Source organism: Chelonoidis abingdonii, chromosome 5, assembly GCF_003597395.2.
Source record: "Chelonoidis abingdonii isolate Lonesome George chromosome 5, CheloAbing_2.0, whole genome shotgun sequence".
Lineage (NCBI taxonomy): Eukaryota > Metazoa > Chordata > Testudines > Testudinidae > Chelonoidis > Chelonoidis abingdonii.
In genome coordinates, this window is record NC_133773.1 from 144724220 (window position 1) to 144746536 (window position 22317).

The window sequence follows — 22317 nt, forward strand, 5'->3', positions numbered from 1 at the left end:
GAGGAACCGAAACCTTCTGGTCTTCCTGTGAACTGGCAGCTGCAGTGGTGCATGCAGCCTGTAGCAATTATATCAACGCAGGGACTCAGCTGCTGTGACAGGACAGGGCTGTTTCACCAGCAACTTGCAGGAATGATGAGGGTCTAAAGGGGCCCTGAACCTTGTGATCTCAAGGGGAAAGGGGGCACAAAATACTGTGGAAGAGATTCTGTTTTACACTAAGGCCTTGTCTGAAGGGGGAAGCTATTCCAGTGGAAGGCGGGGAGTGAATGTAAACGGCTCGCTAGTCCAAAGTGAGAGCAGGAGCTGTGCCAGCATCGCTAGTGTGGAATAATTTACCCTGCAGTAGCTACTCTGGTCAATGGCACAGACAAGCTCCTAGACTGTTTACACTGTTAGCCTTGAAGTGGCTTTAAAATGAACACACCTGCTCTACGGCCCCTTTAATCTGCCAGAGCCTTGGGATGGGGCCTTTGTGTAAATGAGACCTGGACCCCACCAATCTGATCGGATCCTGTTTTACACCAATACCAAATGGGGACAACAAATCATAAATGATCGCAAGAATGAATCAGGTCTCATCCAAGTGAATCTCTTAGCCAGCCCCTCGCGCAGCCAGTGCCATGTCATTGCCTACGATACTTCCTCCGAAGTTTTGCCCAGTCTACACGCACCTTCCTTACTCCCATCTCAGTGCTCCTCATGAACCTGCTCGGTGCCAGCCCAGGTCACCTGTTCCCCTCCAGGGGCTTTCAACATTTCAGATACCTGTAAACAGCAGTTACGTCCCCTCCCTGAGCCACGCTGAGCAGATCTAGGTCTTGCCTTGTGAGCTGATCCCTGGCCATTTTTGTGGCCCTTCTCTGAATGCCTTCTGGGGAGGAGGTGCCCAGAAGAATATTCCAGGCAGCAGAGCTGTATTCCCTCCCTTGGCCATGATGGGATGCCCTGTGGAGGCAGCCCATCATTGCACGGACCTTTTTTCCTGCCGTCTCACTGTGCAATCTCGCCAGGAAGCTCAGCACGGAGCTTTGAACCAGCTGTCCATTACGCTGCCAGCGCTGTCATCACCTCTTCCCTCCCCTGTACTTCTAACTTCTTCTAAAATACCTGTTTCCTCTTGATGTGTCTCTTTGGGCATCTCCCACAAGAGGATAGCTTTGGAGGATAGTCTGTGTTTTTTCAAGCAAGGAGTTTCAGAGATACAGAGGGTTGGAGGGGGAACACACAATGAAGCTGAAAATGGATAGAAGTTTTTCACACAGTGAGTAATTAGCCTGTGGAACCCCCTGCCACATGATGATGTTGTGGCCAAGGAATTAACAAAGTTCAAAGGAAGACTAGACATTTCTATGGATAACAAGACCATCCAGAGGTAGAATAGTTAATGCTGACTAAAATAATGGTAGAGATATGAAACCTCCTGCTTCAGAGCTTAAGTCAATATCTGATTATTACAGAACAGGATGAGCCCTCCGTGGGGTCAGATTATCCCACATCCACTGCTGCATGGTTCTTATACCTTTCTCCACAGCGTATGGGGCTGAGCCAGTCTGGCAATCCCTAGGAGAGTTTAGAAGCCATTAGGTGTCAAGTATCAGAGGGGTAGCCGTGTTAGTCTGAATCTGTAAAAGCAGCAGAGAATCCTGTGGCACCTTATAGACTAACAGACGTTTTGTCCAAAAGAATGTAGCATGCAATCTATGTATGAACATTGGGGTATTTAAACTGGCAAAATCTATAAAAGCAGCAGAGAATCCTATGGCACCTTATAGACTAACAGACGTTTTGGAGCGTGAGCTATCGTGCAAATAAGTGATGGTCACATTAACACCACCCTATATCGAAAACCTACCGACCACTATGCCTACCTTCATGCCTCCAGCTTCCATCCCGGGCACATCACACGATCCATTGTCTACAGCCAAGCACTGAGGTACAACCGCATCTGCTACGTTTCAGCTTGGCAGGTTGTCTGTGGAGGCAAGGATTGACCTGCCACCCAAGACCTGTGAAAGTGTGGGATCATTGTCCAGGATGGTTGTAGATCCCTGATGATGCGTTGGAGGGGTTTTAGCTGGGGGCTGTATGTGATGGCCAGTGGAGTCCTGTTGGTTCTTTCTTGGGTTTGTCTTGCAGTAGGAGGCTTCTGGGTACACATCTGGCTCTGTTGATCTGTTTCCTTATTCCTCATGCGGGTTTTGTAGTTTTGAAATGCTTGTGTGGAGATTTTGTAGGTGTTGGTCTTCTGTCTGAGGGGTTAGAGCAGATGCGGTGTACCTCAGTGCTTGGCTGTAGACAATGGATCGTGTGATGTGCCCGGGATGGAAGCTGGAGGCATGAAGGTAGCATAGCAACCTCGGTAGGTGGACGATATCTATAGGGTAGGTGTTAAGATCTGTACTGTTAATGTGACATGGTGCAAATAAGTGATGGTCACATTAACACCACCCTATGTCGAAAACCTACCGACCGCTATGCCTACCTTCATGCCTCCAGCTTCCATCCGGCACATCACACGATCCATTGTCTACAGCCAAGCACTGAGGTACAACCGCATCTGCTCTAACCCCTCAGACAGAGACCAACACCTACAAAATCTCCACCAAGCATTCTCAAAACTACAAAACCCGCATGAGGAAATAAGGAAACAGATCAACAGAGCCAGATGTGTACCCAGAAGCCTCCTACTGCAAGACAAACCCAAGAAGAAAGCCAACAGGACTCCACTGCCATCACATACAGCCCCCAGCTAAAAACCCTCCAACGCATCATCAGGGATCTACAACCCATCCTGGACAATGATCCCACACTTTCACAGGTCTTGGGTGGCAGGTCAATCCTTGCCCACAGACAACCTGCCAAGCTGAAACGTATTCTCACCAGCAACTGCACACCGCACCATAGTAACTCTAGCTCAGGAACCAATCCATGCAACAAACCCCAATGCCAACTCTGCCCACATATCTACACCAGCGACACCATCACAGGACCTAACCAGATCAGCCACACCATCACCGGTTCATTCACCTGCATGTCCACCAATGTAATATACGCCATCATATGCCAGCAATGCCCTCTGCTATGTACATCGGCCAAACTGGACAGTCACTACGGAAAAGGATAAATGGACACAAATCAGATATTAGGAATGGCAATATACAAAAACCTCTAGGAGAGCACTTCACCTCCCTGGCCACACTATAGCAGACCTTAAGGTGGCCATCCTGCAGCAAAAAAAAACTTCAGGACCAGACTTCACAGAGAAACTGCTGAGCTTCAATTCATCTGCAAATTTGACACCATCAGCTCAGGGTTTGAACAAAGACTGTGAATGGCTTGCCAACTACAGAACCAGTTTCTCCTCCCTTGGTTTTCACACCTCAACTGCTAGAACAGGGCCTCATCCTCCCTGATTGAACTAACCTCGTTATCTCTAGCTTGCTTGCTAGCATATATATATATTATACCTGCCCCTGGAAATTTCCACTACATTCATCTGACGAAGTGGGTATTCACCCACGAAAGCTCATGATCCAAAACGTCTGTTAGTCTATAAGGTGCCACAGGATTCTCTGCTGCTTTTATAGAAGCCATTAGGGATTCTCTTACTCGCTGAAGTTATCGTCCATCTGTCTGACAATTCACATTCCAGTGATTGGCTACAGTTTTGTTTAACCCATTCAACGGCTACAGCAGCCCCTGGCAGGCTTCATTATATTCTTTATAGTTCAGTGGCACCTGGAGGCTCCAGCTGAGATCGGGACCCCATTACTCCAGGCGCTGCACAGACACAAGGACAGTCCTGAGCTGACAAGCCCTCACTAGCTTTATGGACCCTGAGAGGTCCCTGCAGAGTATATCAAGCTGACAGTGGCCGTGGTTGGAGGCAGCTGGCCGCACCCCTCTCTATTTGTACTGTTGCCGCAGCGTCTGCGACTGCCAGCGCCTGGAAGAGCTCAACCAGCGCCAAACTGGCTCCTGTCTCTTGTTGCTATGTCCCCTTTCCCACCCCTTTTCTCTCCCCAACCCTGGAAATCCTCTGAAATCCGAGTTCATGCTAGTTAATCAGCACGTGGTGCAGTAACATAGGACTCCCGGGGGCGCACGGTGCATTTGGAGAGCTCAGATATCCAGGGAAAGGGAATTGGGGCAAGTGGAATTCACATCGAATCTAGTTGGAACAGCAATCACATCTCTCCCTCTGCCCCGCCCCCCCCCGGCGAGTTGCACAATCACTCCTCTCAGGATCAAACTCATTCCTGGGGCAACTGTGCCAGCTTTAGTGATTTACATCAAGGATAACTTTGGCCCTTAATTGGTACATCTCCAGGGGGTTCTTCATACTAAGCAGCCTTCCCCCTCTATTCTTCTTGAGCCAAGCTGGTGGCTCATGACTAGAATAGGGGAGCAAGAGCTAGAATACTCCAGGGACTAAATAGGACCTTTACATCAGATAACGGGAACTAAAAAGAAGCGCTTTGTCATGTAACAGCCAATTTGCCGGTGGAACTCACTGCCACAGGATGTAATTGAAACCTAGAAGTTAGCAAGATTCAAAGAGGGACTGGATTTTGCATATAACGAATAGTTAGTTGTAACAGCTAACCAGTCGGTCTGTGCATAAGCCTCCCTGCATGGGTTATATGTACTGTGTTAGTTTCAGAGCATAAAGTCTTAGGCCAAACCTTCAGGATCCGTATGGTGCCCGCTTCTTCCTCCGTGCCAAGTGGCCTGGGCTTCTCTGCCACTCAGCTCCCAGGTCCACATGCCCTGGCCCCATCAGTCACGACAGAGTTTGCAAGCCCCACATGGACTGACAGTGAGCTCAGAAGCATCCCAGTCTAAGTACAGTGACTGTCCTTGGGCTGGGACGCATTGTGTGGAGCTGTAAGGGAAAGTGGACCAGAGAGCATCTGGTCCCAGCTGCGTCTGGGAAGAGGCCAGGAGTGGAGACTTTGCTGATGGTTTTGTGCTGCATGTGTCCAATGTTTATAGGAAAGTCTCCCCTGCTCAGATCCAGGGCCATGCAAAGTTCTGTTGGTGGATGGAGCTCAGGTCTGAGATGTTCCCTCATGTACAAAGCACTGCTCACCTCCAGCTTCCCACAGGAGCAAGGCTCCACATGGGAAGGGCCCACACAGTGGCATGTTGCCTCAAGCAATGAGCCCATCACCTGTTGTCAATATGTGTTCTGCCCCCACATGCCCCACCATGCTTCTCTAACACCACAGCGTTCGTTCCTTTGCTCAGGAACCGGCCAGTGCGCCAGGTCAGGGTGGACACAATTGCCCAGCACATCCCCAAGTTCTAGTGTGACTCCAGAGCAGCCAGCGCCAGCAGCTTTTGGAGCCTGTATTCCTCTCCTTTGCTTCTGATGTCACTCGGCAGAACTCCAGAGACCGGGACAGGCTGGAACTTCCTCGTTCTGACCCACACCCTCTGCCAGGCCTTGGCTTCATGGCCTTCGGGCTAAGACCTGATGTAGTTAAACCTATACGACCACCCTGCGATCAGCTGGAAAGTGGGGATGCAGGGTTAGCTGGTGAGAGCCGACCGCCCGGGCGGGATGGCGCTTTTTCAACACCCACTAAAGGCTGGGGGGTCGTTTCCAAATAGGGTCCCTCATGTCCCAATTAAAGAGCCAGAGACAGATTTTTCCCTTGACATTTTTTTTACTGAAGGTTAATTAGCCGCTCGCCGTTGCGGGTCCCAGCCCATGGTACATTGTAAATAGTGATGTCTGGTCAGGCCTGCAGCTGCTGAGGCCAGAGGTGCAAACTGGGATTCCTGGCCTGGGGCAGGTGGTGGGAAGTGATCTCTCTCCATGAGAAGGACGCCTGGCAGGACCATGCGGTATGACAGGCGGCTTTGCTATGGCTTAAGACCAAGCGGGGACAGGGTCTGTGGCCGTGCTGGGAAGACTGGAGCCAGAAGCACAGGGAGGAGAGCTGGGAGGGAGGGACCCAGGCACCCCAGGGCAGGGGTGGGGGGCATTCTAGGGCTCTTTTCGGGTATTGATTTGGACCTCGTTGGCTGAAAAGACCTTTGGTTTCCAATAATAGCAACCCCCCAAAGGAAGTGGAATGCTTTCCAGTGGCTGGGCCAGAGGGCCAGACACCTTTACAGCCAGATCAGGCCGAAAATTGCCATGGGGAAACTGAGGCAGATCTGTGGCATCACTACCTCCAGCCACAAGGGGCCGTGCTGGGACAGCAACTCTGTGACAGTAACTAGCTGCCAGCTGTGTAAATACCACGCAGCTCACCCAGCCGCAGAGCCATCTCATCAGTACTAGGGGCTGTTCCTTTACATAAATACACCCGCCACGGGGTCCAAAGGGGGTGACAGGAGCTGGTAACTAGGCTCTGAGTGAGGGGCTGGCCCGCAGCGGAGCAGGCGGTTACAGGGCGGTGTCGTGGTGCTGCAGGCCTGGCGCTTTGGCCTCCCGCGGGTAGTACTCGGCCAGGATGCTCTCGGGGATCCGCTTTAGCAGCTCCTTCGGGAAGATGCGGAGCAGCTGCCAGCCAATGTTCAGCGATTCGAAGATGGTTCTGTTGTCGTAGGGGCCTGGCAAGTGGGACAGAGGCGTGTTGGGAGACTGGTTGCAGACACCTGGGGCCCAAGGGTGGACACCTAAACAAGGCCCCAGGAGAGGCTGGAAATGAATATGGACCCCCGCACCCCAAGCTGGTCTGGAGAACGGCTAGAGATAAGTGAGCACCAGGAGGGTCGAAAGGGCTAAAGAGCCTCACGCCCCACTAAGTCCTAGAAAATGGCCAGGGACACCCAGGCCCCTGGGAGGGGCTGGAGAATGGCCAGGGGGCCCCAGGACGGTCTGGAGAATGACTAGGGAGTCCCTGGGCCCAGGAGGAGCTGGAGAACCGCCAGGCACCCCTGGGAGAGGCTGGAGAACAACCAGGGGGCCCCAGGAGAAACTGGAGAATGGCCAGGGGGCCCTGGGGCCTTGGAACAGGCTGGAGAATGGGATTCTGGAGACTAGGGCTACACAGTCTTTTATGACGGGAGCTTTCAGGCCCTGCTGTCCTGAGCTGGCCGTAGGCTGTGCCTGCAAAGCCCGATGTTGGTTCCAGTGCGGGTGTCTTTGCACTGAGCACCACTCGGTTGTGGGCTCTCTGCGGAAGGGGGGCACCGGGCCGCCAGGCCTGCTTGCAAGCCAAGGCACAGCAAGCGGGGACCCCGAGCCCGTCCTGTGTAGCAAACACAGTGGCTTGCTTCAGCCGTGCCCTTCCGCGGCCTGCTGCAGACGTGTGGGCTCTGCCTGCCCGCTGGGCGCCTGTGCATGGAGCTGGAAGCCGGGCTCCTTACCCTGGGCGATGAACTGCTTCTCAAACTTCTGCAGGAACTCCAGGTACAGCAGGTCGTCGGCCGACAGCGCCTCCTCCCCGACCACGGCCTTCATGGCCTGCACGTCCTTGCCTATGGCATAGCAGGCGTACTGGGGGTGCGACCGAAAGGATGCACCGGTGAATGGGGTGCTGGAGAACTCGCAACAGGGGTGCGTGGGGAGAAATCCACTGAAGACTGCAAGAGGCCCAGATACTACAGTGCTGGGCGCCATGTAAGATAGATTATCCCCCAGGCAGGGCTGTTATCTTCAATTTGCATGTAAGGAACCGAGGCAGAGACCCGATCCCAGGATGCTGGGAGTCTGGGGCAAAGCAGGGAATTGACCTGAGGGTCCCAAGCTATCACCTTAACCACTGAACCATACTTCCTCTGGAGACGTCAGCGCACTTACCCCGGTTCACAGCCTCCACCTGTCCCTATGAAGGGAAAGGAGAGAGGGGTCGGGATGGAGAATCCCTCAGTGAGTGGGTCTGATGTAGCAAATTATTCCTACCCCCTATTGCTGCACTTACCAGCTGGTTGGACACGTCACCGTGGTCCTTCCGAGTCATGCCCTCCCCGATGGCCGACTTCATCAGGCGGGACAGGGAGGGCAGCACGTTTATGGGGGGGTAGATCTGTGGCAGAAAGCACATAAGCATGATGGCCTTAGCATGCCCTGCACGGCAGCTGTGGTAAGTGCCAGACGGACACCCGCTAGTGAACCCCCCACAAGAAACCCCGGCCGGAGATGGGGATTGTGAGCCCCATTTTATGGACAGCAGCCGAGCCATTTGCCCAGGCTCACAGGAGCAGCCAGTGGCCAGCTGGCATTAGAAGGGTGGAGTTCCTGGCACCCAGGTTTGTGCCCTGGGCAGTAGATCTCGCCTTTCTTTATCATGTGCTCCCTTGCTAGCCAGTCAGCCCCCCAGACCCCCCAAAGCCATGGCTCTGTGCACCCCTGCGGTTCCAGCCTTGGGGTCGCCTCCTTTGGCAGTGGGTTTCCAGGGCTGCAGTCAGAGCCTAAGCCCTCTGCTCCACCCCATGACATAGGGGCGGAAGGAGTGGCTCTTGGATTCGGGGGGCGGCGAACCTGTCTGTTATGGAGCTGTCTGTCCACGTACACCTGCCCTTCTGTGATGAAGCCGGTCAAATCGGGGATGGGGTGGGTGATGTCTGGGAAGGAAAAGACAGAGCCAATGGAAGCCTGTGAGGCCTGTCAAGGGCCCCCTCCGCAAGGACCCCACTCTCTGACAGCTGGCGTGGCTCACTTCACCAGGTCCTGGATGCCAGCCTATGCCCGGCCCAAGGAATTGCCCTGGGAAGACCCTCACCCACTCCCCCTGGTAGAGGGCAGGACCACCCCACCCACAAGACTCCAGCCCTGGCAGATAGGGAAGCAGGCGCAAATATTAGCTCTTGGACCATCTCCATTCCCGACAGATTGTTACAGATGCCAGTCACATGGCAGTGCTTCTCCCTGACTGGACGGCTCAGCCCCCAGCTGACTGATATGTTACCATTGATGGACAATTTGGTGCTTGCCATGAAACCATGTGATCAGGGAGCTGGATCGGGGCCTGGTGCTGACGCAGGGCCCCAGTGCAAACAGCCTGGCTTCCTGCTGGTCCCAGGGGACGCAGGGTTTGTGGGGGGCAGAGCTGCAGCTCAGGGGAGAACACTACCCTGGCACAATCCCAGGAAAAGCCCACGTGGGGTGCCCTGCAGACCCATCCTCCCCTGACGAGTCTCCTCCCAGAGCAGAGGGAGCACTACACCTTCTGACAGCTCCCCAAGGCGCTCCCCCATGTAAAGGTCTTCGGTGCCGCATTCAGCCACTATCCCCTCCCTCCTGACAGGATGCTGACGGCTGGGGGCGGGGGGGGGGGCGCAGGGAGGGCTGCAGCCTGAGTGATTCTTGCAAATAGGGGAACTTGTGGGACCTCAGATAAGGAATTGGGATGCAGGGGCAGAAGTCATGCCTGGGCAGCAGCTTCCCTCTTTCCATTTCCTGCTTCTCCTACGCTCAAGGGCCAGGCTCCGCCAGAAGAGACACAACCGCCGCCCAGGTCCCCTGGAGGGCCCTGGGAGACCTGTGTGCAGTGTGCAGGAGTCAGTGAGCAGTGCTGCCCTTTGGTGGCTGGGCCACGGAGAGGATAAAGGATCTACCACTGCTAGCCGAAGCGAAGGCTGCTGTCCATTAGCCCACAGCTGGTGGTTTGGGTGCTGAAGGAGGCCGGTTCTCGCCCTGCTCCCTGGGGGGCCAGCTGAGTCCAACACCCCCACATCTCTTCAGGGATCAAAATCAGCATAGGGGAGAGCATGGGAGCACAGCAGCTTGCTGGGATCCTCCCCATTGCGTGCGCAGGCACAGCCTTCTGCTGAGATCCCTCCTGCCATCAGGTGTGAGTCATGGCCACCGGTTGGGATCCTAGCTGCTAATGCAGCAGCAGCAAATCACCGAGCAACATGCTGATGCCCCCGGTACCCCCTGTGGCCTGACTGCTGGGGGGGCCGTGGGCTGGCCCGCCGTGTGCCCTTTGCCCTGTGCCGCTCACCGTCGTTGGGCATGGTTAGAATGGGGATCTGTGTGATGGAGCCGTTCCTCCCCTCCACGCGCCCAGCGCGCTCGTAGATGGTGGCCAGGTCTGTGTACATGTAGCCAGGGAAGCCCCTGCGGCCTGGCACCTCCTCCCTGGCTGCTGACACCTAAGGGAAAGAGCGAGAAGCAAGGGGTACTGCTTCAGGACAGCAGTTGTGGGTCCCACCCTCCTGGGATCTGCTGAGGGGCCCTGTGGGGAGGACCTGTCCCAGCTTCGGCCCCATCACTGGGTCTGTGATACGGAGCAGGATGCACCCCTGCCCAGCCGTTCCGTAGGCGCAGCGCCCCCTTCTGGTGGATCCCAGCTGAGGGGCAGTGACTGAGCAGCGCCCCTCCTGCGCGATTCCGCCCCCAGGCCTGGTGAACCTGCCCCCTCCACAGCTCTCTGCCCAGTGGCACACTCCTGCCGCACCTCGGATCGCATTCCTGCCCTGCCTTTGGGTTCCCCCTGTGCTTAGTTCATCCCAGTTTCTTTCTGCCTGAGGGACAACCCATGCTGCCTGCCTCCCACTGCGATCCAGCGGGCTGGCCCCTTCTCCCAGCGCCAGGTTTGCTCAGGAGAGGGCTGGTCACCAGCGCTCACCCGGGCTGGGTGCATGTGAATCGCTGAGTGCTCTGTTTTACTGGCTCAGATAAATGGCTCTAGGGTAAGAAGATGCCCCGGCAAAATAAAACCCAGCCCCTGAAGCTCAGCTCTCCCCCCGGGGAAGGGAAACTGCCCTCCCAGCGGAGATGGATGTTTGAAAGGACAGCGGGTCGCACCTCTGCCAGAGCTTTGAAAAGCCTCCCATCCACAGGGATCCCGCTGACCTAGGGGCTCGGTGTAACCCACATTTGGGCCATTCCACTGGTGGGATGCCTCCTGGCAGGGTCACTGGGTGGGGACTGAGCCCAGGGCCTCCAGCTGTAACAGGACAGGGCCCGACTGATTGAGCTATTGGGCCAGGGCTATTAGTGTGAACAGATAAACCCGGCTGATTCTCTCTGCATCTCACTCTGCCTTTCCTGCAGCTACAGTGTAAAACTCCCCCAGGCTCTCCCCACGTGCAGTGTCCTTCTCCCCGGCTTTGACAAACGCCATCTTGCCCCGCTCAGACCCATTCAGGGTCTGCTGCAAAGATCTGTCTCCCAGCCAGCCGCTTTGAGCCCATCCCCCCTTGCTTTGCTCTCCCTGCCTTTCGTATCGCACACAAGCTGCTTGTCTTCGCTTCTGAGGCTCCATTACCTCTCCTTTGCCATCATGCTGCGGGCGCTCGGCTCCGATGGGCGTGCGCCACCATCGTCCGCCCAGCAAGTTTTCACATCAGCCCCTTTGCGTTTCTTCCCTGCCACCCCTCGTGCTCAGGAGGAGCTCCCCAGCAACACCCACAGAGCGACCTCTGTTCTCCTTCAAACCCCTCCTGAAAACTCGCCTTTGCCACGATGCCTCCGAAAACTCTTGGCACTACCTAGGACCCCTCGCTGGCTGGTCACTGGGCTGCCAGCCAGGCGGTTTGCTCAGATTAGCAATCTCCAGGTTCAGGGCCCGAGGGAGGACACCCGATGAGAAATACAAATGTGGCTCCAGGACAGAGGCAAGCGTGGACTGGAGTCACTTTCCCCATCCCCAGCCCCCTGCAATGCACGTTACCCTGGGGCCGTTGGATGCCGGGTGCAGCCAGGGGGTGAGGCCCAAGGAGCCAGAAGGAAGGAGTGTAGCGAGGAAAGTGAGTCCCAGAAGGTTGTGGGAGAGAGTTGACCACGTTCACCCCAACCTGCGAGCCCCCACCCCCCCAGGTGAATGTGCTGATGTGTGTCGGGAGGGGGATGGGGACAGCTGAAAGGGAGTGGACAGGAGCCTGACATAGGCAGGGGAACAGGGTCACATCCAGGGGAGATTCCAGGCACTAGCACGCCAAGCACGTGCCTGGGGCGGCAAGCCGCGGGGGTCGCTCTGCTGGTCACCACGAGGGCGGCAGGCAGGCTGCCTTCAGCGGCGTGCCTGCGGAGGGTCCGCTGGTCCCGTGGCTTCGGCGGACCTCCCGCAGGCTGCTGCTGAATTCGCAGGACCGGGGACCTCCCGCAGGCAAGTCGCCGAAGGCAGCCTGCCTGCCGTGCTTGGGGCAGCAAAATGCCTAGAACCGCCCCTGGTCACATCACCCCTGCGTTTCCCGTTTGGACCAGAGTCTCCAAAGCATTTGTCTCTCATTTAGGAGCCCAAAGGAAATGACTGGGTTTGATGAAGGCCTCAGCTCCCAGCAGCTCCCGCTGCTTGTTCACCTTTCTCAGTGGGAGTTTCTGGGGGCTGATCACCTGGGGACAGTCCGGCCCTCCCTGGGCGGTGGGACCCAGTGCGGCCTGTTCACAGGCACCTTCAGCTCTTGGGAAGGCTGGGGCCTGAGTCCAGCTGCGGCGTCAGGATGGGAGGCATCTCTGTACTGACCTCCCGCAGGGCCTCGGCGTAGGAGCTCATGTCGGTCAGGATCACCAGGACATGCTTCTCGCACTGGTAGGCCAGGAACTCGGCGGTGGTCAGCGCCAGGCGCGGGGTGATGATGCGCTCAATCCTGCGGGAGGAGACGGCCATTAGCAGAGGCTGGTCTGGGATGGCATCCTGCAGCGTCCCCTGAAAGCGCGTTCACCGCAGCCACACCATTCCCCCGAGAGACCAGGTTACCAGGGGGCCAATCCCCTCTGGGCATCAGATGGCCCCACTCTCGCTCACCTCAGAGTTCCCCACCCTCCAATGGCGAGAACCCCAAGCCCACAGACAGCATCGGCACACACCCGCAGGGAGCAGGAATGGCACGGCTGCACCCCTGGGCCATGCAGAGCGAGCCCAGAACCTCCTGCCCTGCAAAACCAGCCCCTCCCCACTGAGCTAGGAGCTGATGCTCCCCTTGCTGGGAGCCGCAGCTGGGCTAGGACATGCGGGGGAGCAGTGCTAAGTCTATCTAGCAGAGGGCAGCCGCGTATGCACACCAGCCCGTACGTTACTCTCTCAGTAGGAACTGGGCCATCCCCTGGCATGGCAGGGACCCTGATCTGTGTTAGCGAACCCTTGGCTGCGTTCTCTCTCCGCTACTGGCCACCAGGCTGCACTGCAGTATGTCCTAGCCGCCCCACCCAGCAAAGGGACGAGAGGGCACGGGGGTGGGCATTGTGAAAGGGCTTGAAATCTGCAAGAGGCTGGGCAGCATCCACTCTATTTGGAGTCAAGGGGAGCTGAGGCTCTGCTCCCATTGGAGTCAATGCTAGATTGGCCCCTCAGCAAGACTGGTGCCCCCGGCAGGAGTGGAGGCACCTTCTAGTTGCCAGTGGTTTCCTCCTGATGCAGGAGGAGGGCTGCCCGATCTGTAGCACCCATGTGGCATGCACCCCATGGCAGAGGAGTGTGAGCGCCACCCAAAGAGATGAGCTCCTCCCCAGAGTGGCATTTGGGCCCATAATGCAATGGGGGATTGGGCCTACTGACCTCAGTAGAATTACGCCAGAGATAACTAGACCCTGTGGCTCTGACCCTTCTCTCACTTACACCGGAGCAATTCCATTGACTTCCACAGGGTTACTCCAGCTTTACACCACAGTGAGGGAGATCAGAGCCAAGACGAGGATGCCTGTAGCCATCCAGATCTCAGTATCATTAATTATTTGTATTATCGTAGGGCCCAGGCAACCCTGTCATAGACCAGGACCCCGTCGTGCTTGGCGCTGTATGATTTAATTGCTATTAGGTGTATTATGGTAGTGCCCAGGAGCCCCAGCCATGGATGCACCCCATTGCGCTAGGTGCTGTACAGTTTTATTGCTATTAGGTGTACTATGGTAGTGCCCAGGAGCCCAGCCATGGACTAACCCCGTTGCGCTAGGTGCTGCACGCGTGCAGAACAAAAGGCAGGAGGCCGGGCATGTTATGGTTAATGGGGCCTGATCTGGTGCAGTTCCCTTGATGATAGGCAGGGGCTGTACTCACGTGGGGTCATTGGCGAGGTTCAGGAAGAGGCACACGTTCTCCATGGACCCATTCTCCTCGAAGTCCGACTTGAAGAAGCGGGCAGTTTCCATGTTCACCTGCCAATCACATCCACAATGGGGCGGGGCTGAGCAACACAACAGTCCCCATTGTACGGATGGGGAAACTGAGGCCCGGGGAGGGCAGGGACTTACCCACAGTCCCACAGGGAGTCAGTGGCAGAGCAGGGACTAGAACCCAGGTGTCCTGAGTCCCAGTCTCTGGTTCCCACCCCAGCCTCTTTGTATAACTTGGATCTTTTCATTCCTTTCTGCTCTTACTCCTCTGGACCCATGTCACCCTGGGGACGCAGCACAAGGGCCTGCCAGGATGGGGCAGGCTGCTGTGGCACGGAGTGCCTCGGGGCACTGGCCTGGCTGCAGGGCACCTCTCCGTGTGGCGCTGGGTCGCCGGGCACCGTCTCTGGAGGAAGCAGCCGGTGCCAGGGGCAGGGAGTGGTGTGGGGCCAAGGTCAGAGCAGGTTGCAAGGACACAGCTGTCCAGCAGGGGGGAGCACAGTGCTGCCGATCTTGACCACCTGGCTCTTTACAGGGGGGATTCTCCCTTTCCCCGGGCCCAGCCCGAGGGGGGCGGGAGGCAGTTCCAGGGCTTAGCCTGTTTCCCCACTGACCACTTGCTCTGCCGTGCCTCTCCCAGGAGCAGCTCCCAAAGCCCTTGGCCCCGAGACCAAGGCAGGACGTCGGATCCTCCCATGCTCGTGCTGATCCCCCAGTGGCTGGGCTGTCCCCGAACCCGCTGGCTTGGGCTCAGCCCCAAACCCTGGACCGCAGGGATGCCCCTGCCCAAGGGCCCTGGCTGATCCCAAAGCTCAGCCCCAGCCTCAGCCCTGAGCCCGAGCTCCCCAGATTGGTCCCAGAACCCAGCCCCAGCATGATGACTGTGACCCCCAGATCCCCAGCCAAGGTCTGGACACCTGGCTCTGGGTTTGACCCAAACCCCTAGTCCAGGGCACCCTCAGAGCCTTGCTGCATGGGGCTGCAAGGGGCCCAGCTGGTGAGGCGCCCTCCCAGCAGCCTGTGCTTGCTGAGGGTGTCCCCAGCCCTCCGCCCCAGGACCTGCTGCCTGAGGCAAGGCCCTGCACGGAGGTGGGAGGCTTGCGTCATCCCCACCAGCCCCCGGTTGGACTCACCCCCATGGCTGCAAAGACGATGGCGAAATTTTCTTCATGATAGTCCATCACATCCTTGGACTTTTTCACCAGGCCAGCCTGTCTACAGATCTGTGCGGCAATCTGCGGAGGGGAAAGACGCAGGGCTCAAACCCAGAGATGGGCACCTCAGCCCGGCCTCAGAGCCTGATGCCCAGGTCGCCAGCTCACTTGGGCTCTGGATCCAGCCCATCTCAGATCGGCGGGGCCAAACTGCACGCTGGCGTAACTCCACGGAAGCCAGCCGCGTTACACCAGCAAAGAATTTGGCTGATGGAGACTGAAGCTTTATCAAACCATAGCAAATACAGAGCCAGGGGGTACATGGAAACTGCCTCTGGGAGTATTTGAGGGAGGTAACAGAAGATGACTGAGTCATGGGATATTGCTAAGGAAAGGAAAATGGAGGCTGAATCCTAATCTTCTCCTAAGCATTGCTGTTCTCCAGCATCGTGGAAACCACCACCATCGTCCTGCCTGTCACTCAGGTGCAGAACCGGGCACCCTCTTTGGCTCGGCCATCTCTTTAAGTCCCCACCTCCAGCTACGTCTAACCCTTGCTGATTCTGCCTGTGCCGTGTCTCTACGATATGGCTGTTCCTGTCACTCCGCACAGCCAGAACGCCCATTGCCGGGCGTCTCTTGATTGCTGCAGCACCCTTCTCTCTGGCCTCGACAACGGCAGCCTGGCCCTGCTCAGATCCACGCAAAGGACGGCGGCAAAGGTGGTTTTCCTAGCCTGGCACTTGACCACGTCGCCCCTCTCTTTGCCTCCCTCCACTGCCTCCCCCTTCTCTAGCATCCAACACCAGCTGCTTGTTTTCACCATCAAGGCCACATCTGGCCAATCCCCACCTTTCCTATCACCTCTCGCTCACTCCTGAGATGTGGAAGCTCATCTCCAAACGGCTCCTGATGTCTGTCACCAGCACCCACTTGTTACATTTTCAGACAAATCCTTTGGTGCTTCCTCCCCTGCTGCCCCACGTGCTGGGGACGAGTTCCTCGTAAACAGCCTCGAACCACCTCCTCTTCCTCCTCCCCCCCACCCCAAAATGCTCCTTTGCAGCAAATCCTACAAAAAACAGGACCCCGGCCTTCCTGCTGGCTAATACTGCCTCTGAGGATAGGGCAAGAAGCAATGGGCTTAAACTGAAGCAAGGGCAGTTTAGGTTGGACATTAGGAAAAACTTCCTGTCAGGGTGGTTAAGCACTGGAATAAATTGCCATGAGAGGTTGTGGAATCTCGGTCACTGAAGGTTTTTAAAAACAAGTTAGACAAACCCCTGTCAGGGATGCTCTAGATAATCCTCAGTCCTGCCATGAGAGCAGGGGACTGGATTAGAAGACCTCTCGAGAGCCCTTCCAGTCCTGTGATTCTATGATTGTTTCCTTGTACGCTACCATCTCTCTGTATCCGTCTGTTGTCTCTTGTCTTACACTGTGAGCTCTTCAGGGCAGGGACTAACATTTTTTTCTGTATTTGTCCTGCACCTGGCGCAGCGAGGGCCTGGCACAGCGAGGACCTGGCCCATGACTAGGGTTTGCAGGCAGTACAAATAATAAATAACATCAAATAACAGGCCTGTGGGGATCAAGTGTCTGCCTCTGTGCCTGATCCTCAGAGGGGACGAGTCTGCGAGTCTGAAGCCTGGTTTTCTGCTCAACTCGAACGTCCAGCTGGGAAGGGCCTGTCCTCAATCCCAAGCATTAGCCGAGCTAGTGGCCTTCATGCTGCCATTCCCTAGTGAGATCTAGTAGGCTGCAGAAGAGGGATAGATGGTTGGGCTGTTGAAACCGATGCTGGACGAAGCTCTGGAGAACGGACTTAGGGAGGAGCCTGCCTTGGCCTCTAGAAGAGTATAGTTACATGGCCTGTCCCATCTCTTGCGGCCTGCATTTAAACAGCTGGTACCAAAATGGCAGGAGCTCCAGCTAGAAACACAAGCTGAAAAGCTTGGGGAGCCGGTGACGCAGGAGGGGAGAGCCCTGCTCAGACCTGGCTGTGCTGTTCCCAACACGCCAGGTGCTGTACAGTTTTGTTGCTATTAGGTGTATTAGAGAGGGAGAGCGCTCCCTGCCGAGTTGGCCTGGCTGATCTGCACTCACTGCCCTTGTCCAGGCCAGGGCTTAGGGGGCTGCTTTCCCATCAGACAGCTGGCAGCTTCGCCAGTGCCCTGCACCGGGTTGATAATACTTGTTCTGCTAATGGGGTGGGATGGAGGATGGAGAGTGTGGGGAAGGCGGGAGGCAGTGATGGAGGGTGGGGGATAGCAGGGAAGGCAGGGGGCAGTGATGCAGGATAGGAGGGTGGGGGAAGGCAGGGGGCAGTGATGGAGGCATGGAGGGTGGAGGGAAGGCAAGGGGCAGTGATGGAGGGGGGGGGGTTGGGGGGGGAAAAAGGGAGGGGACAGTGATGGAGGCATGAAGGGTTGAGGGAGGGCAGGGGGAAGTGATGGAGGATGGGGGCAGAGGGGCAGTTATGGCGGGTGGGGAAGGATCTATAACTCGCTCCCTGTAATGAGAGTTCGTGCTCTAATCTGATCCTTCCTTTAAGTACCTACCATGGGCATCTGCTCCACTAATTCTGCCTTTCAATCCGCTTCAGAATCATGGTAGGACCAATTGGAGGCCTGGCTTTAAAACAGGGACCCAGGCCTACCAGCGCCCCCCGATCCCCAAAAAAGAGGGGCTGAGGCTATTTCCCTGCCCTCCTTTATCGGCCGGCTCTGCTCCTGGATCCCTCCCCACCTCTGGCTTGTGCTGCCGCAGCATCCATTGCACTGGGCCCTGACTTGATTATATTAACTTTCGTCTGTCACTCCCGATCTGTCAGGCCAAGTTTTCCATCCGATTGCATCACTGTTTCGTGCTCTGGCTGGCGTGTGTGGCTGTTGGCAGAGGAGGAAGCTGGTTGATTACCTCTTGGGCTGCGAATCTCTGGTTCGTTGCCAAAGCAGCAGCACCAGTTGCATTTATAGATCAACCTGATATTTCGAGTTCATTAAAGTTCACGACTGAGTGGTTATGATCAGGGCTGATGCAGCTTGGCATTTCAGCACAAAATTCACTTGACGTTTCTAGCGCAGCCGGCTTCGGCTCTTACTGGCTTTGATGGCCTTGCTGAGGAGACCCTGCCCTTCCAAACCCAGGTCTGTTTTTTAGAGATTGGTCGAGGAGTGCGGGCGCTGGTGCCGGAGGTGCAGAGAGATACAAACAAAAACAACATCTTTCATCTTCCATGAGGAATCTCATAGATCCCAAGGCCAGAGGGGCCATCGTGATCATCTAGTCTGACCTCCTGCCTAGCCCAGGCCAGAGACCTGCCCCACAATAATCCCTAGAGCCGAGCTTTTAGACAAACTCCCAGTCTTGCTTTAAAATTTGCCAGCGATAGACAGTCCACCACAGCACCTGGTACATTGTTCCAATGGTTAATTACTCTCCTGTTCAAAATGCACGCCTTACTGCCCGTCTGAATGTGTCTAGCTTCAGCTTCCAGCCGCTGGATTGTGTCAGACCTTCGTCTGCTAGACTGAAGAGACAATCATCCAATATTTGTTTCCCATGTAGGTATTTATAGACTGTGATCACTCCACCTTTAACCTTCTCTTTGTTCCACTACATAGACTGAGCTCCTTGGGCCCATCACTATCAGGCAGTTTTCTGATCCTTTCATCATTCTCGCGGCTCTTCTCTGAACCCTTCTCCAATTTATCCACATCCTTCTTGAACTGTGGGCACCAGACCGGGACACAGGATTCTGGCAGTGGTTACACTAGTGCCAAATACAGAGGTCAAATAACCTCTTTTACTCAAGATTCCCATTTATGCATCCCAGGATCACATTAGCCCCTGTGGCCTCAGCATCACACTGGGAGCTCCTGTTCAGCTGATTATCCACCACGATCCCCAAATCTTGTTCCAAGTCACTGCTTCCCAGGATAGAGTCCCCCATCATGTAAGTATAGCCTAAATTATTTGTTCCTAGAGGTATACATTTGTAGGAACCAGGGGTCACTCAATGAAATGAACAGGCATAAGGTTTAAAACGAACATAAGGACGTATATCTTCACACAATGTAGTCACCTGTGGAACTCCTAGCCAGGGGATGTTGTGAAGGCCAAAGCTATAACTGGGCTCAAAAAAGAATTAGATAAATTCCTGGAGGATAGGTCCAGCAATGGCTATTAGTCAAGATTGTCTGAGGTGCAACCCAATGCTCTGGCTGTCCCTAACTTCTGACTGGGGATGGATCATTCACTAATTGCCTTGTTCTGTTCATTCTCTCTGAAGCATTTGGCATTGATCACTGTCTGAAGCCTGGATACTGGGTGTTACGGAGTCTCGGGGTTCCAGCCCTGCACCCCTCTTCCTGGGACCCACAGTGACTTTTATCCAGCCAGTAAAACAGAAGGTTTATTGGACAACAGGAACACAGGTTACAGCAGAGCTTGCAGGCACAGTCAGGACCCCTCCACTGAGTCCTTCTGGGGGTTCAGGGTGCTTGGATCCCAGCTAGGATCCCCTGAATTCCGCCCCACAGCCCCAAACCCCAACTGTCCTGCCTTTCCTCCTCCGGCCAAATCCTTTGCTCTCTTCCCCTCCGCCCAGGTGCCCCCCCTCCCCCCTGCCAGGTCGGGTTACAGCCTGAGCACCTGTCCATCACCTAAAGTCCTCCCCTGCTTTCCCGTTCCCCTCACAGACAGTCCCTACTCCATCACACTGGGCTAGCTGGACCATTGGTCTTACCCAATATGGCCATTCTTCTGCATGTAGCTGTATTAAAATGCATATCATTTACCTGTGCCCAGTTTCCCAAACAATCTAAATTGCTCTGTATTACTCACTGATCTCTCTTCTTCATTATTTCCCACTACCCCAATTTTTGTGTCATCTGCAAACTTTACCAGTGATGATTTTATGTTTTCTTCTCATTGATAAAAATGTTTAAAATGGTGTAGCCTAGATCACTGTGGGACCTCACTAGAAACACACCTGCTTGATGATGATTTCCCCGTTACAGTTATATTTTGAGTCCTCTCCGTTAGCTGACTTTTAATCCATTTCACAAGCGCCATGTTCATTTTATATCATTCTAGTTTATTTAATCAGAATGTTGTGCGGTACCAAGTCAAGCACCTTACAGAAGTCTAAGTGCAAAATGTCAGAACTGTTACCTTTATCAACCAAACAGATATCAAGTTAGTTTGATAGGATCTGTTTCCCATAAACCCATGTTGATTGACATTCATCATATTACTCTCTTTTAATTTTTTATTGAGTCCCATATCAGCTACTCCATTATTTTGCCTAGGATTGATGTCAGGCTGATAGGCCTAGAATTATCTGAGTCAGCCTGTTTACCCGGTTAAAATATTGGCACCACATTAGCTTTTGAAAGTTCTCCACTGTTCCAACACTTATTGAAAATGAACATTAATGGTCCAGTGATCTCCTCAGCCAGCTCTTTTAAAACTCTTGGATGTAAATTATCCTAACCTTCTGATTTAAAAGTGTCTGACTTTAGTAGCTGCTGTGTAACTGGTATATATTCCTGATATACCAGTGGAATGGAAAGAGAGTTATCATCATCATATAATGAGATCACATCATCTGTTTTTTCCAAATACAGAACAGAAATATTTTGAACACATCTGCCTTTTCTGCATTATTATTGATAATTCTACTTTTTACATGTGTTTTTTTTGTCCCTAATATACGTTAAAAACTCCTTCTTGTTGTTCTTAACTCTGCCGGCCATAGATTTCTCTGTGTCTCCCTTAACAATTTTCATATGTCCTAGCTTTTGACTGATAGATTGTTGTCAACTTCCCCTTTCTTCTATTTGTTATATATTATTATCACCTCAAGGTGTTTCATAAAAGTAGGTGTGGCAGCATTAACCCCATTTTACAGTTGGGGAAACTGAGGAACAGAGCAGGGAAGTGGCTTGCCCACAGAGTAGGTCACTGAATCCAAAATTCCTGATGTATCTTGCTTACACAGGCCTTCCCTTAGGAAAACACTGTGCTTTTACAGCTGGTCAAACTGTCCATTGCAGAGATTAGTCACTGAGTACTGAGCCCGAAACTGTTTGGGGAATAATTCCTGCAAACACACCTGTTCTTCCTAAGGACTTGCTGAACCGTTCGGACCACAGGCCTTCAGCCAGTGCAATGCTTACAAAATGTTTGCTCTGAGCTTTCGCTGTTTCTTACTAGTGGTGTGTGGAGGCCCAGCTGGGTCACATGGTGTGGCTCTGTTCCCTGATTGAATGGAGCTCGGCTGTTCTCAGTGGTGGCAGATGACAGAACAAGGAGCAATGGTCTCAAGTTGCAGTGGGGGAGGTTTAGGTTGGATATTAGGAAAAACTATTTCACAAGGAGGATGGTGAAGCACTGGAATGGGTTCTCTAGGGAGGTGGTGGGATCTCCTTTCTTAGAGGTTTTTAAGGCCCAGCTTGACAAAGCCCTGGCTGGAATGATTTAGTTGGGGTTGGTCCTGCTTTGAGCAGGGGGTGGGACTAGATGACTCCTGAGGTCCCTTCCAACCCTGATGTTCTATGATTCTAGGAGAGACAAGGGTGGAAGGGGAAGCCACTTGCTGGATGTCACCCGGCAGGTTGGAGCTGGGCCTAAAACTGAGGTCTCCTGAGTGCCAGGCAGTGCCCTGCCTGCAGAACCTGCTGCAGAGCAGCACTATAAACGGATGGATTGTAGATGGTGTCATGTGGACAGCCTGGGCATGCAAGCAGGTGCCACACAGGACAGGTAGCACACAAGGCAGAGCCAGGGCAGGCTTCTCACACACACACGCCTCTGCCTGGGGTCTCGACTCTGACTCAGAAGGACCTTCTCTAAGGTCTTGTTCACTCTTTAGGGCCCACCCAGTTTTTGGCACCCCTGTTGCGGCTGCCAGCCTGGGGGTGGAGTGGGATTCAGTGGTGCTGGGGGGTTCTTGGGCTGGCCTGCTGGCAAAGGAGGCTTTGAGGTGCATCTCACAGCCAGCCAATGAAGGACAGCTGTTGGGAAGGGCGAACTGGGCCAGCTAGGAACAGGGGATTCAAATTGTGACCACCATTACCAATCCCTGGGCCAGCCAGCCCTCTCTGCAAGAAACATCCATGGTTACCGGGGGCCCGGTGGTCCCAGCACTTGCAATGCCACGAGAACCCAACATCCAGCACGGCTGATGTTAGCATA

The 22317-nt window shown here is 54.7% G+C and overlaps 1 protein-coding gene across 1 annotated transcript in view; it reads right to left on the reverse strand.

Moving 5' to 3' along the window:
• Window positions 1–5655: 5655 nt before the first annotated feature.
• Window positions 5656–22317, reverse strand: part of ATP6V1B1 (ATPase H+ transporting V1 subunit B1) — a 78836-nt gene continuing 62174 nt past the window's right edge. Inside the window, exons 7-14 of the mRNA XM_032762442.2 lie at window positions 15094–15195; window positions 13905–14002; window positions 12375–12498; window positions 9909–10059; window positions 8444–8526; window positions 7884–7988; window positions 7330–7459; window positions 5656–6570 (exon numbers count right to left, since the gene is read on the reverse strand). Of these exons, the coding sequence (XP_032618333.1) occupies window positions 6404–6570; window positions 7330–7459; window positions 7884–7988; window positions 8444–8526; window positions 9909–10059; window positions 12375–12498; window positions 13905–14002; window positions 15094–15195 (960 nt within the window). The 3' untranslated portion in view covers window positions 5656–6403. The remainder of the gene's footprint in view (window positions 6571–7329; window positions 7460–7883; window positions 7989–8443; window positions 8527–9908; window positions 10060–12374; window positions 12499–13904; window positions 14003–15093; window positions 15196–22317) is intronic.